This window comes from Gasterosteus aculeatus, chromosome 20 (genome assembly GCF_964276395.1).
Source record: "Gasterosteus aculeatus chromosome 20, fGasAcu3.hap1.1, whole genome shotgun sequence".
Taxonomy (NCBI): domain Eukaryota; kingdom Metazoa; phylum Chordata; class Actinopteri; order Perciformes; family Gasterosteidae; genus Gasterosteus; species Gasterosteus aculeatus.
The window spans coordinates 21,088,535-21,102,874 of record NC_135707.1 but is presented as its reverse complement, the minus strand read 5'-3'; the positions used below and the strand labels follow the sequence as shown (position 1 = coordinate 21,102,874).

Genomic DNA, 14,340 nt, shown 5'->3' with positions numbered 1-14,340 from the left:
CATTAGCTGGACACTTTACCATGGCAACCCATCTCCTAAACCCCCTAAAAACGTCCCTGCTGTCCTACATCCCGAGAACCCACGCTAATGGCTGGCTTTTGCTTTTGGAGCCGGTCGCAGCGTACCGGCAGCCTGTCAACTTCAACATCTTCGAGCAGACTGGGTGAACAAGTTTGTAGGTTGTGATGAAATTGTGACCTACTTGGATTTTAGCAGAATTTGGCTATACAATGGTTTACAATTAGATGCCATATAATTTTATATTTTCAGCAATATTTCAATGACCCCTTCAAACTTCCCTTGAGTCAGACAAAACAACCGATGAGCCTTGTTGAGCAGGGTTGCAGAGCAACGAGGCACTCAAATGGAAATAACGGAGAAGGAACCCTGAGGCTGTTTTTTGGCCTCTGCTCCGAAAATGTTCATCCATGATAAAAAGAGTAATGACTCTAACTACTTTGTCTGGACTTTTTTTCTGTGGGAATAAAGGGGAACCCCTGTGCGTGTTCTGATGTGTAAAAGTAAGTTTATATGTTACCAGGAAATAAATCAATCAATATAACACCAAAAAAAAAAGAATGGACAGTAAGAATGGAAAGAAAGTTTCATGTTAATAGGGTACAGAAAACTACTCTAGACGAGGCCTTTATGCAATGTCCGATTCTGGACTTAGCTTTTTTTTTCCCCTTTCAACTACTTTTTTTTAATCTGTTGTTGGAGTTTCTCAGAGTACAGTCGTTTAGCATCTCTCACCGCCTTGCTTAACTATTGACTCTGTGTACAAGTCTTTGTCCCCACTCCTAAATGCCTGATCCTTCTGCAGGCGTAGTGTTCTGAGTTATGCTGTGAACCAGGGTTTGTCGTTGTTGTAACTCCCCCTGGTGCATGATGGTACACAGCTGTCCTCACAGAAGCCGATGTAGGAAGTTACAGCCTCTGTGAACTCATCCAGACTGTCAGTAGCTGAAAACATCCCAGTCTGTGCAGTCAAAGCACGCCCGAAGATCCTCCAGCGCCTCACTGGTCCACTTCTTGAATTCCCTCACCACAGGTTTGCAGAGCTTTAGTTTCTGCCTGTATGCAGGAATCAGATGGACCATGACGTGGTCAGAGTGTCCCAGTGCAGCACGGGGGACGGCGTGATAAGCCCTGCTGACTGTGGTGTAACAGTGGTCAAGCGTGTTCTCCTCTCTGGTGGGGCATTTCATAAACTGTCTGTATTTAGGGAGTTCATGGGTGAGATTAGTTATTGTCTTCGGGGACTTTAACTGTGTTAAAGAGTCCGGGTTGGTCCGCTCCACACGCCGTATCTGGTCGGCGAGTGTCCGCTGTGCCTCGTGCACGTTTCCCACGGGCGGCATGTAAACACGACCAGGATGAATGAAGCAAACTCACGGGGGGAATAAAATGGTTTAAGTTGATGATGATGAAGATGAAGTTTCCAGATCAGCAGTACAGTGTTCTAGGATCACGGTTACAAAAACGAAGCACACCGAAGCACCGTGGCAGCCATCTTCGGCGCCATCTTGGACGAAGATGCTTGAGAGTAAGGATTGGCTGAAAAAACAAATCCCAACCCTTAAAACCTGCGCGGAAACCTCTGAAACTGCTTGTGGTGTGTATACAATGGCAGCTAACCCAAACCCACGGCAGCTGCATGGGGAAAAAAAGCCGGAATAATTTCATTATATTGTTCAAAGCGTAGGTAAGAGGCATTTATGATTCATATGCTTGGTGGTTATTTATGCTGTGGTTTTGACAAAGTTTGTCTCAATGAAATGATGATATCAGCGTCTTTCGTGTCACCTCGGCTAGCGCTTCAGTGTCTCTTTTTTTTGTAATCTATATAAGCACATTTTCTGGACTAATTTGCACATCATATTTTATAACCTGTTGGGTTGGTTGTGTTTGGAGTATTTTCGGACAATTGGATATTGTAGCCAAGACTCCAAAGTTTTGAACGATTTGAACCTTTTTTGTGACGCGTACAGGATATTACTTTTGGCTTGTTTTTTCGCTCGGTTTCCACGATTAACGAGGGATATTGGGTTCAACAGGTTTTAACTTTGCCATTGATACGGTATTTATAATATTGACCTTTTTCAGTAATTTCGTGAGATTAAGATTATTTTATTAGTCTACAATAGTTTCAATTTCATTCATTTGACAATTAAGCAGGTTTTTCTCCACTTAAACTTCCTTTTGTTTGTATAACATGGAGGGTTAGTGTTTGGCAGAGTAAACCGAGAACAGCATTTTGGGGTCTGACGAGGGGTGGTACACATATCGACCCCAGCAAGTTTGGCGCATCCTCGTGGCGTAACTTCTGTAACTTAAGGGCTTCCTTCCCTACGGCAGAAGACCGAACCTCTGCGAACCAAAGGGGGAAAGGGCCAGCACCCCTCTTCCCCTAATTCTAACTCACTTCAAGACAAAATAAAGTAAAGAAAACGACACTGGCTGCCACTGCGGCTAGTGGAGTTAGTATAGACAGCCGAAATGACAGTCCGCATCAGTGTGGGTTCTGCGAAATGAGCTTCCGAACTAAACGAGGACTCGGAGTCCACAGAAGTGCCAAGCACCCTGACTACTACCATAAGATGGAGGTGGCCCGAAGGGAGGGCCAAACGAAGAACATCCGTTGGTCCGAAGAGGAAGTCGAGCTTGTCGCAAGAGCCGAAATAGTCGAGGAAGGGGCCCGGTTTATAAACCAAGCGGTTCTGGCAAGGTTCCCGGGGCGAAGCATCGACCAAATCCGATATATTAGGAACACTGACCGCTACAAGAAGGCCCTAAAGAAAATAAAGGATGGTATCCTCAATCTCTCTGTTCTATCCCTGGGAGGAGGGTAGCAACACCCCGGGAGACCACGAGTCCGCAAACAACTGCAGGGAACTAATACGTCAATGGCCTCCAACCCGGTCCCCAAATATGCCGAGCTCCTAAAGCTTCTAACCGTCGGCAATAGCGACCAAATTGCATCTGAACTGCATCGCATCCTCTCATGCCCCCAGGGAACCGATCATACGCTGGCAGCCACGCATCAAAGCGCCCGAGCACAACGTCAACATCGGCAGAGGCAAACCAAGGGCAACCACTGGCCATAAAACCAAACGCCAGCTCAGGCGTATTTTTTACGCCAAAATGCAAGCCCTTTACAGGCGGAAGCAATCGGAAGCGGCTAACATGGCAATCAAGGGCAATTAGGATAAGAGCAACTTACCAAAGTTTGGCAAGGAGGAGATGATCTCCTACTGGACGGCAATACTCGAAGGCCCAAAAATCGAGGAGACGCCCGAACAGGCATCATCCAATCCTCCAGGAGGCAGTAGCGCCAGTGACAGTACTGGAGGCTACCACCCTACTAAAGGAGCTGCCTATGTCAGCTCCGGGGCCCGACAGACTACTCAACTCTGACCTAAAGTACAAAGATCCGCGGGACATTGCGACCTTCCTCAACGCCGTGCTCTACACAGGAGTGCCCTCATACACATTCCTGGAGAGCCGGACCATCCGGACATCGAAGAACGATAACTCAGCGAGCCCTGGGCGACCATTTTCGATAAACAACGCCTATTGCCGCCTATACCACCGGCTCTTGGCTAAAAGATTGGCGCAGTGCTTACCCATACATCACTCACAGAAAGCATTTAGGAAGGTGGACGGATCAGCAGCCAACCTAGCGATCCTACAGACTGTCATCCGTGTAGCGAAAAGGCAGGTCAAAGGCCTGTTCATTGCTTTCATACATATGAGGAAAGCCTTCGATAGTGTCGCCCATCAAACAATAAGGGTGGCACAGGAGGCCGGGATACCGCAGCACATATACGGTTACCTCGAAGCATACTACGCCCTCGGATCCAAACACTGGCCTTCGCGGACGACCTGGTCCTTTTTGCCTCAAGTAGGCAGGGCTTGCAAACAACATCTGACGAGACCATGCCTCGCTATAAGTGGCGTAGAAGTCCCGGGCATGCAGCCGACTCAATTGTACTAATACTTGGGAATCAAGGTCAGCGCAGCAGGAAAGGTGCGGACTCCGGAAGCTCGTATACAAGACATGTCTAACCTCCGGAGGGCCCCGCTCAAACCACAGCAACGCATGTTCATCATCAAACATCACCTGGTCCCGAAGATAGGCCATCAGCTGGTACTGTAGAGGGTCAGAGGGAAACTTCTCCTAGGAATCATCGCATCGTGCGCGGGGAACTGAGGGGAGCGCTGAGGCTCCCCAAGGATACGCCGCTGGGTTACATCTACGCCGATCCCGCGTCTCAGAGCGATGTGGATGGGCCGAGGCAAACAACGATGACATTCAAGCACTGATCCAGTTCTTGACCAGGAATGACCTGCTGTGCTTCCAGCACGAGCACATTAGGTACCAAAGCCAAGGAAAGGCCGTTCTGGAAGAAGAAACTGTTTGCCAGTAAGAACGGCGCGGGCCTAAGCAACATCGAGCGTGCCGAGAGCCAGCCAATGGGTCATGGAGGGATCCAGTTTGCTATCGGGAGCCAATTACATCAAGGCCGTGAAGATCTGGGGCAATCCATGGCATACCTGGGCAAGGGGATCCTGCGGACGACCCATGGAAACACCGATGTGCAACGCGGGATGCAATGCTAGGGAAACACTGGGCCACCAGATCCAAAGTTGCGCATGATGAGCGAGCTCACAACACTGTGAACGACTGGGTCTACCGTTGCCTCGTAAAGAGGAGAGCGAATACCAACAGGCGAAGGCTTCAGGAAGCCCGACCTATTAGCGAGCACTGCGAAAGGAGTGGTAGTTTGAGACTACCATTATCGCGGACTCCTGCATCACCACAATGGCGGCCACGTTCAGACAGAAGGTGGACTACTATGACAAGAAGGACATTAGGACCTAGATTGGTGGCCAGTGGAATGCGGACCTCAAAGCAATAAGATTAGGAGCGGTGGTCCTGACGTGGAGAGGCGCATTACACGGCCAAACAGATCGGTTGCTGGAGGAACTTTGCGTGTCCAAGGCGGACAGAAAGCTACTCGCAATTAAAACGCTTGAGGGCTCAATTCGATGTGCGGAAGCATTTGCAAGGCAAACAACCTGCAAGAAGGGCCCTACCCAGAGAAGGACCCCAAAGAACAACTAGGGAAGGAAAAACAGGACGCGAACCCCCACTTGAAGAATGAAGGGTGCGATAGTATCAAACCCCGATCGGAAAAAGACTGCCATCTCGTTTGTCAAAACCAAGGTCAACCTCCCTTTAAAAGAGGAAAGACTGGATCGCAATGATGTCTGAGTGATAACAAAAAAAATTGGCTGGTGTTGTGACACCTGCAGCATGTGTCAGTATTTTAGCTCTACCTGTCGTATACCTGTTGGATGAAAATCCCCCCGGGTGCCAGAGATACCAGAGGCAGTACAAAACCCTCCTGGCAGACATAGCTTTAGTCCACAGAGCACGTGAGATAGCTCAGAACTGGACGGCAGGTGCCACGGTATGGCAGAGTTTAGTTATGGAATAGAATGGGGTGATTTATCTCAATAATGACTCCTTTTTAGTGTGACAAGGCAATTTCACTGCCCATGGGGTCTTTTTTTTTCTTTCTCTCTCTCTGCGGGCTGAAGGTTGTTTTCAAAGGGAAGCAGTGCTGATGGAATGGCCTGCGATCCCAACGAAGGATGGGGGAGGGAGCTTTCGTAAACACACACATGAGCAATCCAAAGTCTGGCTGTGTCAGCTGAAGAGGTGCAATAAAGAGAGAGGATGAAGCAGAGCCGCTGGAGAGACAGACACTGGTTTTGAGTTGGTCTTTCTTTGCTTTCCTGAAGAGGTTGCTGTCGAGGGTTGAGCCTCAAACACGCTGCCTTTTGATTCTTTCTTTCCTTTGATCCTTTCACAAAACCAAATGTGGCTGTGTAGCTGTGTACCTCAGAAATATGCACATCAAAAAGCTTTCAATCAAGCCAGCAGTAACTATCTACACAACATCATCTCACTTTAATATGAAATTACAAGCCGGCATACGGCTTATATTGTTTTATAATAAATGTCACTTAGAGCGGCACTCAGAATCTGCCACTTCTCTCGGATCCCGCTGTTATTTATATGGCGAATGGTAATTTTGGAGTACACTGAAGAATATTTTTGATTATGGAGGGAAAAATGAGAAATCACAAAGACAGGGTAATTTTAGGAAAATTGGGACAAAGATTGCCATTGGTCTGTTGAATAACAGCAGTAGACGTGCCCAAACATGGGTGTGAGGCTGAATGGATTAAATAAAAGAATTGTCAAATTACGAACAGGTACTTTAAACTAGTTGTTTGATAAGAGTGGAAATAAACTGAAAAACCCAAAGAAATCTCAAACTTTTTATGTTTGTCTTTCCTGAAGAGGTGAAAACATCAGATATATGTTATATTTTCTGTCCAACCCTTTTTCTAACTGTGTTTCGTTACAGGTCATTTCTCAATGCAAATGCGTTCGTCCTACCAGACAGTTTTTTTTAGGTCAAACGTGTCAGTTCACCGTGTTTATTCAGCTTGTTTAAAGAGTTGTGGCAGCGAAAATTTCTACTGATACATACAGATTTGCATTAAAGTTAAATGAGAACCAATGCAGTACACTGTGGAAGATTGAATAATTCCAACAGACATTTTTGTGGCTCGGTAAAGGACTCATAGCTAACACGTTAACATGTCCATTAGCCTGATCAAATCACTCAATTGAATTGTGTGTGTGAGATAATTAAGCAGGGAGCTTCCATCAGTCTTTGATATCAGAATGAGGAGGCTGCTCAAAAGGAGCGTAGCTGATTAGTGTCAGCCCTGTCTTAAGGAACCAATGTTGCAGCATAAATGGTCACGCCTCACTGACTTTAGGTCAGTCTTTGGTTCTAAAATTGATATTCTTTGAGAAGTCGGTGCAGTATCCAGACATTCATTGATACACAGGTATGAGTCTGCCATGCCTTTTATTACAGTAAATGTTGCATATCTACCATCAGTGACCAATCTCTCTTTCATTTAAAGACAGCAAAGTATCTCAGAGTTCCTCCTGTTACGGCAACATGTATGGTGTTTCACTCTGTTATCTTCAAAGAAGCTATTAATTTAGTCTATTAGTAAGCTCACACTTTTACATTACATGTCATTTAGCTTACATGTCAAAAGCGACATACAATAAGTGCATTTCAACCATAAGGACACAAACTTACCACGTAAACTTTCTTTGGTTGGAAAAGTCCCGGTTTTGACTAATTTTGACTTAACTAATTTAAAACTAGTTGGACATTAACGGGTCTCTATTTCCTTCATAACTTTACTGCATGTCCGGATCTATATTCTACGACGGGGCTGCATACGATACCCGTTTTATAGAAGTCTTTGAGAACGTGACCCTATGGTCATTATTATTGGTTTCAAGCGATTGTTATGATCGGTCCCTTTGCAACAAGTAAAAGAGAAAAGTTGATCTCAAAGGAAGACAATTTAATAAAATATATTTGCACTCGAAGAGGCAACCCGTTATGTATTTTGTGTTATGAAGCAGTTTTGGTGGTGAAAGAGATTTATGTCGGCATTTTGTCACCAAACACTAGCTAAATATGCAAAATATAATTAAAAGGCAGATTACAATTGAAGCAGGAAATGTTTACAAAAGCTAAAGCAGCAGTAAAATCTGGCTTTATTATGTCTGAAGAAATCGCCCACAAAGTGCTTTCAGACGGTGCCTTTTTGAAGCAGTGCATGCTAAAAGTGAATAGGGTGTCACTTTATCCGGAAACACCATCGCAAACCAAATTTGGGTCAAACTTCATGAAGGAGAAAACGTTCAGTCAGAAAACAGTTAGCACCATACACATCTGATTACCTATCATTACCCATCAAGACGCTCTGTGTGGAAAGACACTGGAAAGGGATGAAATGACGGTCCACTTCATACGCGCCCGAGGCCTGACAACGTTTCCAGCCGTTCTACAGAGATGGATACAGAGCACAGTCCTTAAACTATTTTTTGAGATTAACAAAATTGTTAATTTCATGCAAAGTAAAGGAAACCTTTGCCTGTTGGTCCAACCTGGCTTTGAGATTTTGCTATGTTTGACATAAGCGAGCGTCTTGGCCAAATGAATCAGAGGCTGCAGGAATGCAAACATGTTCACATCATTCAAGCATAAACTTCCCTTATGGAAATCTCAACTGAATCAGGACAATCTCGCCCACTTTGTTTGTCAGAGCATCTCAGCCTCTGTGCTCGGTGGGCTACCAAAGTGAGCCACTTATTTTTTTGTTTTATTGGCGCTTCTCTGACTTCAGAACACAACACTCCAGCTTTGTCACCTTTGCCATCCCTCGACAGCAGAAATCAACTGTGTGCCGCGCCACCTTCAGATGGAGTTAATAGAGCTTCAATCAGATAGTGGCCTGAGAGCAAAGTTCCAGGATTGAGGACTTATGCCGTTTAATGCAGGGGTCTCAAACTCAAATCAGGTGCGGGCCAGATGCAGCCCACCTCGACCGAACGCGGGCCAGACCATTACGGTCGACAGGGGGGCTGGCGGCGCTGCCGGTCTGACTGGCAAATGGTACTATGTAGTTTTGATCAATTCAAAAACAGCAATGTATTGAAAATAAATAAGTGGCCGAAAAATATTTTGGGGTTCAATATTAGGTTTGACTCAGTTTTATTACTTTTTAAAAAATCAAAAATTTTATTTTCATTGTTCACTATTTTGCTATTCACTGTATCGTAGGAGCGTGATTAGCTACGTAGGACTTCCACAACAGGTACATAGTCCTTAAGTCTTCCATGGTTGATACTAAACCAGAGCACTCAGATATATACTAGCATATTTATCTAAGGAAATAGAATTAAACACCGTTCCTTCACCGCTTCAGAATATTGAAAATACCTTGTAATAGATTCATTACAGTGTAACTTGTAATTTTCAGTCACTGTAAAGTGACAGAAAATCAGCAATAGTAACCAATAGTTGTTTCAACCAGAAAATGGTTTCAGTCTGAACAATGAGAAAAATAATAATAATAATAAATAAAAGTTTTAAGTGGAAATGTCCTTCAACAGTCTTACGACTTGGTCCCGAGCAAAAGGAGAAACGGCAAAGTATCAAATCAAAGTCCAGGCAGAGTTCTCAGTCTCCGATTAACACGGTGATTCCTCTCCACTATCGCTCGCTGATCAATGACAGTCGGCTTACTTCACCTCAAGTCTTTCCTTTAGTTTGCACTCGGGCGCTCTGAAGCATCTCTGGGTGGCAGCGAACTGCCGACCTCGGCGGCACGGATCAAAGGACAGCGAGCACAAACCCACGTGGTTCCAACTCTTCCTCTGCGCCTCGCCAACGTCTTAACGGCTACACGCTCCAAAGGCAAGAAAAAGCCATCACTTGGTGTGGCTAGCTAGTATTAACTTCATTGTTCACGCTCCAATTCTACTGCCCTCACGTTCTTTACGTCCGTTTTTTTTTTTCCTTCATCTGTATTCCAACCTGCTGATTGGCTGCTGACACGTAAAGATAAAGAGGAAAACCATATATGTGTATTGCTACACAGTGAATATGTAGTCATCCTCTTTAGGATGTTAACCCACTTACACAGAATACCCATCTGAATACAGCTGGAAAGGTCAAATCATCATGTGAACATGTGTTTCACCCGCGGCAACAGACACACAGATGAAGCTCTAATCAACAAACTCCTCTCGGCTCTTGAGCATCTTTATCAAAGGTCAGAATACGATACTGGTCAAGCGGCCAACACTCTTCCCCCACCGTGAAAGACAAGCATTCAGACAAGCAGGGGAATGCGATTACACTCAGGAGTCTTTGTGCAGCCAATTGTTGTGGTGGAGCCAGTGAAGACTGGGATTATGGGCACGAAGGGGGGCAGAGGAGCGGCTGCCCAATACAGGGAGACGGACCCACTGGGCCACGAGAATGTTTAATCCGATTAATTTTTCGGGAGAAGGGAGATTTATTTCTTTTGGCAGGCCATAAACAATCTTCTCTCTGCTTAAATTCAAGCCCAGTGACGGCGCCTCATGTCCCCTCTGAAGTGCGGAAATGCCTCGCTTCTATCTGCTTACAAGATGCCCAATCACACGCACACACACACACACACACACACACACACACACACACACACACACACACACACACACACACACACACACACACACACACACACACAGCTTTGCCTTTCACTTCTTTGTAGATTATAAGTCCCTGTGGTTGTGAAAGTGATAGTCGGGGTCATTAGGGGGCGATTTAAAAAAATAGATACGCTGCTGTCCCATTACTCATGCACTCAATGGCATCATCCCTGGTGACGTCAGTGGAACTCTGTCCTGCGAGTCCCGACCCCGTCTCTGAAGCATCAGCCCCATATTTGTAGTGATTGCTTGTCCAGATGTGTTAGAGGAGGAACAGATACATCGTGGTAGATTTATTGTTCATAGTGCTTGAATTCGTGTTACTGATTATCAACCCTCAAGTTAGTGAGACTGAATACACAGTAGCACCGTTATCCACGGCTCATTCACTTCACAGCTCAGAAGGGAAATGAACCATGTTTTAAATGACAGCTTCAGCTTGGTTACTCCCTTTAGCTGCACTGTTTCCCCTACCATTATACCGAGGGGTCGCCCCTTAAACCTTCAATTCATTTGTACATGAGAAACTGGTCTCAATGTGTTTTCTATAGTATTCATTACATGTTGCGTCATAGAACCCTCAGCTTTTTAGCCATTATCCTTGTTTTTCCAAAAGTCCATCATGCGGCATAGACATTGGATAACTTTCCAAATGACAATCAAAATATTCCAAACATTCTTATTTTAAATTGCTTAAATAACACGTTATGTTATACCATAACACTAATATATGATTTGAATTGTGATCTTATGAATATAAACCCGTGTGTCTCATTAGTAACTCCTCTCCTAATAAACAAGTCTGTTAAAGCAGTTTTACAGCACACAAAAAAAAAAACATCAAAAATGATTTGGGAGATTTTTCCAGCACATGAAATGCAACTGTTGGCTGGAGACAGTCCGGGCTTGTGCGGAGCAAAAAGGCGCTTAGCCTGGCACATAGAATACTAAAATAAAAGAGTGGCCTGCACCCCTGTGTGACACAGCAGGACACAAAATGATAGAGAATGCAGGCCTGGCAGGGCGGATTGACTGGCTCCTCAGCAACTCTCTACCTCATTGGTTTCATTCAGTCGCCCACTCTTTTCACAGCTGCCCTTATCGGCAACACAAGGCTTAGCTTAGCCAGAGCTGGCAACCGAGCAGAAAAAAGCTTACACCCTGCACACAAATGTGGCGTTTATCACAAAAAGGCAAGAGCCGACCTGTGGCAGGGCTGTGTGTGTTGGGTTGGACTCATATGTATTTTTTCAAAGGTTGAGTTCAACTAGACAGAAAGGACCATTTCAGGTCATTACTTTAATATTCAACCATGTTGGGACTTCACCTCACCTGACCCCAATCAGACGTCGAAAAATCTCCCCTATATGTGAGAATTGTTTGAAACCACACCGGTGGAGTCTTATTGGATAAGGGACATTAGAGTTCAATAGGCTGTATACAGTGAATGCATTTTAGCAGCATTCTAGAGGCTGCTGAAAGAAACCCTTTGAATGCTGATGAGCCAAGATCCATATGGAAGTGTACAGCAATGACTATTTGATCAAACGATTATTTAAATCTTGAAAAATATTCCAAATGTAACCTACTGTAAAACACAATCCGATTCTGTGTCAGATTTGTTTTGCATGGTGTACATTATTCGCTTGGTGCAAGCCCTACTAAAACCTTGATTACCAGTCCTTCTCCTGTAATGCCATCTTTTAGGAATTGTTTCCAGAAAGACAGTGAAAAAAGTAGAAATAAAATGTATTTTGTTGTTTATTGAACTTATGTTTCCCTCCCATGGTGGCTGCAGCACACTTGTTACCAACCATCAGGCAGAATGTCGTATGGGTCCATTGATGGAGGCTCCTTTGGCAGTCGCAACCCTTTTGGAGGTCCGACGAGGCAGGGCTACCAGCCAGTAGGTAAGGAAACATTTCCACAATGACCTCCATGTAACACTTCACAACAATACAAAATTTTCGCTATACATTTGTGAGGTTGCATTTTCAAAAACCTATTTTTCCCATCACCTACAGTGCATTCTTTAGAGTGAAAGGTTTACGTTCACTGGTAAAAGACAAAGATTACTGTTGCTTTTGTTAACTGCCAGTATAGATTGTGCAAGTAGTATAGTTTAGTTTAACTTCATGCAGTACATTGAAACGTCTCAGTGCAGATTTAAAAAGCAGGTGTCTAATAATAGGTAATTGGTTTTCACTGATTTTTCGGGAAAAGCCTGGTCTCATACAAACATGGGATGTTCCCTGCTCCGTATGTATCAGACATAAGACAAAGAGGTGAGGGTGCTGGTGTTTGGTTGGTAAAGGTTTTAAGCCTGGATAGCTATTAGTGCTGTTCAGGAAAAGACACTTTACTAAGCTGGACACTATAAAACAGGAGGGAGGGAGAATGTAGGTTAGAATATTTTCGAAAATCAGTTCAGGTCTCTGTATGATTTTCAGTTCATCCAGGTCAGTGAAGTCAAGTATTTTTAATATTTGTTCACAAAGTTAATATTTGTCAACAAAGTGGCTTTATAAAAGCTTGTATGTTTTACACAAGTCACACTTACTTAAGCAAGTAATCAGGCAGGTGTTCCAGTCATTACAACACATATGTGATTCATAAAGAAATAAACATGTCAAGCAATCAGGACAGTGCATGAGAATAAAAACACATCATGGACTGTGGGGAAAGCAAAGTAAAAATCAGCTGAGCCAGTTATGAATTATCTTGCTCTTGCTATTTTATATACTTTTATGTGCATGTGTTTTCTCTTGTGTAAAGGTCACCGGTTTTAATGAGGGTTAAGCAGGGTTTCGTTAGCCTAGTATTGGTATGAGCAAGATACAGCCCCGGAGGAATAACCTGCAGTTTGTTGATGACATGGGTAGAATAGCCGTGCACGTGAAGTTCGAGATGAATAGATGCTAAGGACAATGAACAAATAATCCAAGTTATCGGTTTGGACAAAGAGCTTTGTACAACACAGAAATATCCATCTGCATTGATTAGAAACCGAAGAATTCTGCTGCATCCTTGCGCTCAAAAAGATGTGACGTCAGTACCTTGTGAGACACCTGCGGACGACCTCACCATAAAACAGTATGTCGACTAAATAATAGACTAGTCCAGCCTAGTTTAGAGCCAATCCTTTAAAGCAACATTAATTTAATTAAAACTACTCTCCCGTCCCCACACAGATACAACATGCCTTCTTTAAATGAAGCGTCGTTGCCTTTTGTTGCCACGTCCACATTCTTGTGGGATGGAGCCTTTACAGTCAAATCTCTTCGACTAGAATGAGGGCACAACCGTACAGGATGAATGGAAGAAACTTTACAGGTGTGTGGTTTGAGAACCAACTGAAGGCCGGGTTTTGGTCCGAGTAAGGCATTGAGAATAGGGGAGCAGGAAATTCACCATTCAGTTCATAACGGTGATGAAGATGAAGTATATTTTGCGATGGTGCTCTGTGTAAAAGGAAACGTTAAAAAGGCAGGACCAATCCCTTCACAATCTGTTATATTCCAGAGTCCCAGTAATCCAACTTTGTGCAAAGAGAATCCTGCAAAACCGATATTCACATCAGCCTCTGCTGCATGTTGTGTTAATGTTGGCATTCCATCATGCAAAATAAAGATGGCCAACATGGTAAATATTACAGCTGCTTAACGTCATTATTTTTTCCATTGTGAGTTTGTGTGCTAATGTTTGGCTCACAGTCTAAGACCCACAGAGCTGCTTGCTTAGCTTTAATCTGTTGAATATTTTTGAATGGAAGGTTGTGAAGGATTTTTAACATTGCTGACTTTGGTAACATCCATGATTTACCAAAGTTGCAAAATGTTCCCAACTAGCTACTCACACATATTTAGTGTTAACTAACACGTAAACTGGAATTGTTTTTCATCAAAGTAATTGCGCAGAGAATTCATGCAGCAATGTGTTTACGGCAATCACAACCTCAGCCAATTCATGAAGAAGCTCAAATTATAGAGCACAGCATGTTGTGCAATCTTCCGTTGCTGCAAGTGATGAGTTTTAGGAATAAGGCCTACGGTGCTTTATTTTACTTTTGTTTTTTTTCTGTCCAATGTTCCCTATTTGGGGAGTCAGCGGCCAAATGAATAGGCTCTTATCTGTCTGCTTTGTAGTGTGCAGTAATGTTTACATTCGTACCAACTATGTGCCGT

General features: G+C 44.0%; 1 protein-coding gene across 6 annotated transcripts in view; it reads left to right on the top strand.

Annotated features, from left to right (window-relative positions):
* The window catches only part of tsnare1 (T-SNARE Domain Containing 1), a 111,277-nt gene that overhangs the window by 14,981 nt on the left and 81,956 nt on the right, over positions 1 to 14,340 (top strand). For all 6 annotated transcript variants that reach the window (XR_005710251.2, XR_013453533.1, XR_013453534.1 and 3 more), the window contains exon 2: positions 11,955 to 12,066. Coding sequence is in view for 3 of the 6 variants with exons in the window: in XM_040165451.2 (XP_040021385.2) it covers positions 11,982 to 12,066 (85 nt within the window). In the remaining 3 variants the exon portion in view is untranslated. The remainder of the gene's footprint in view (positions 1 to 11,954; positions 12,067 to 14,340) is intronic.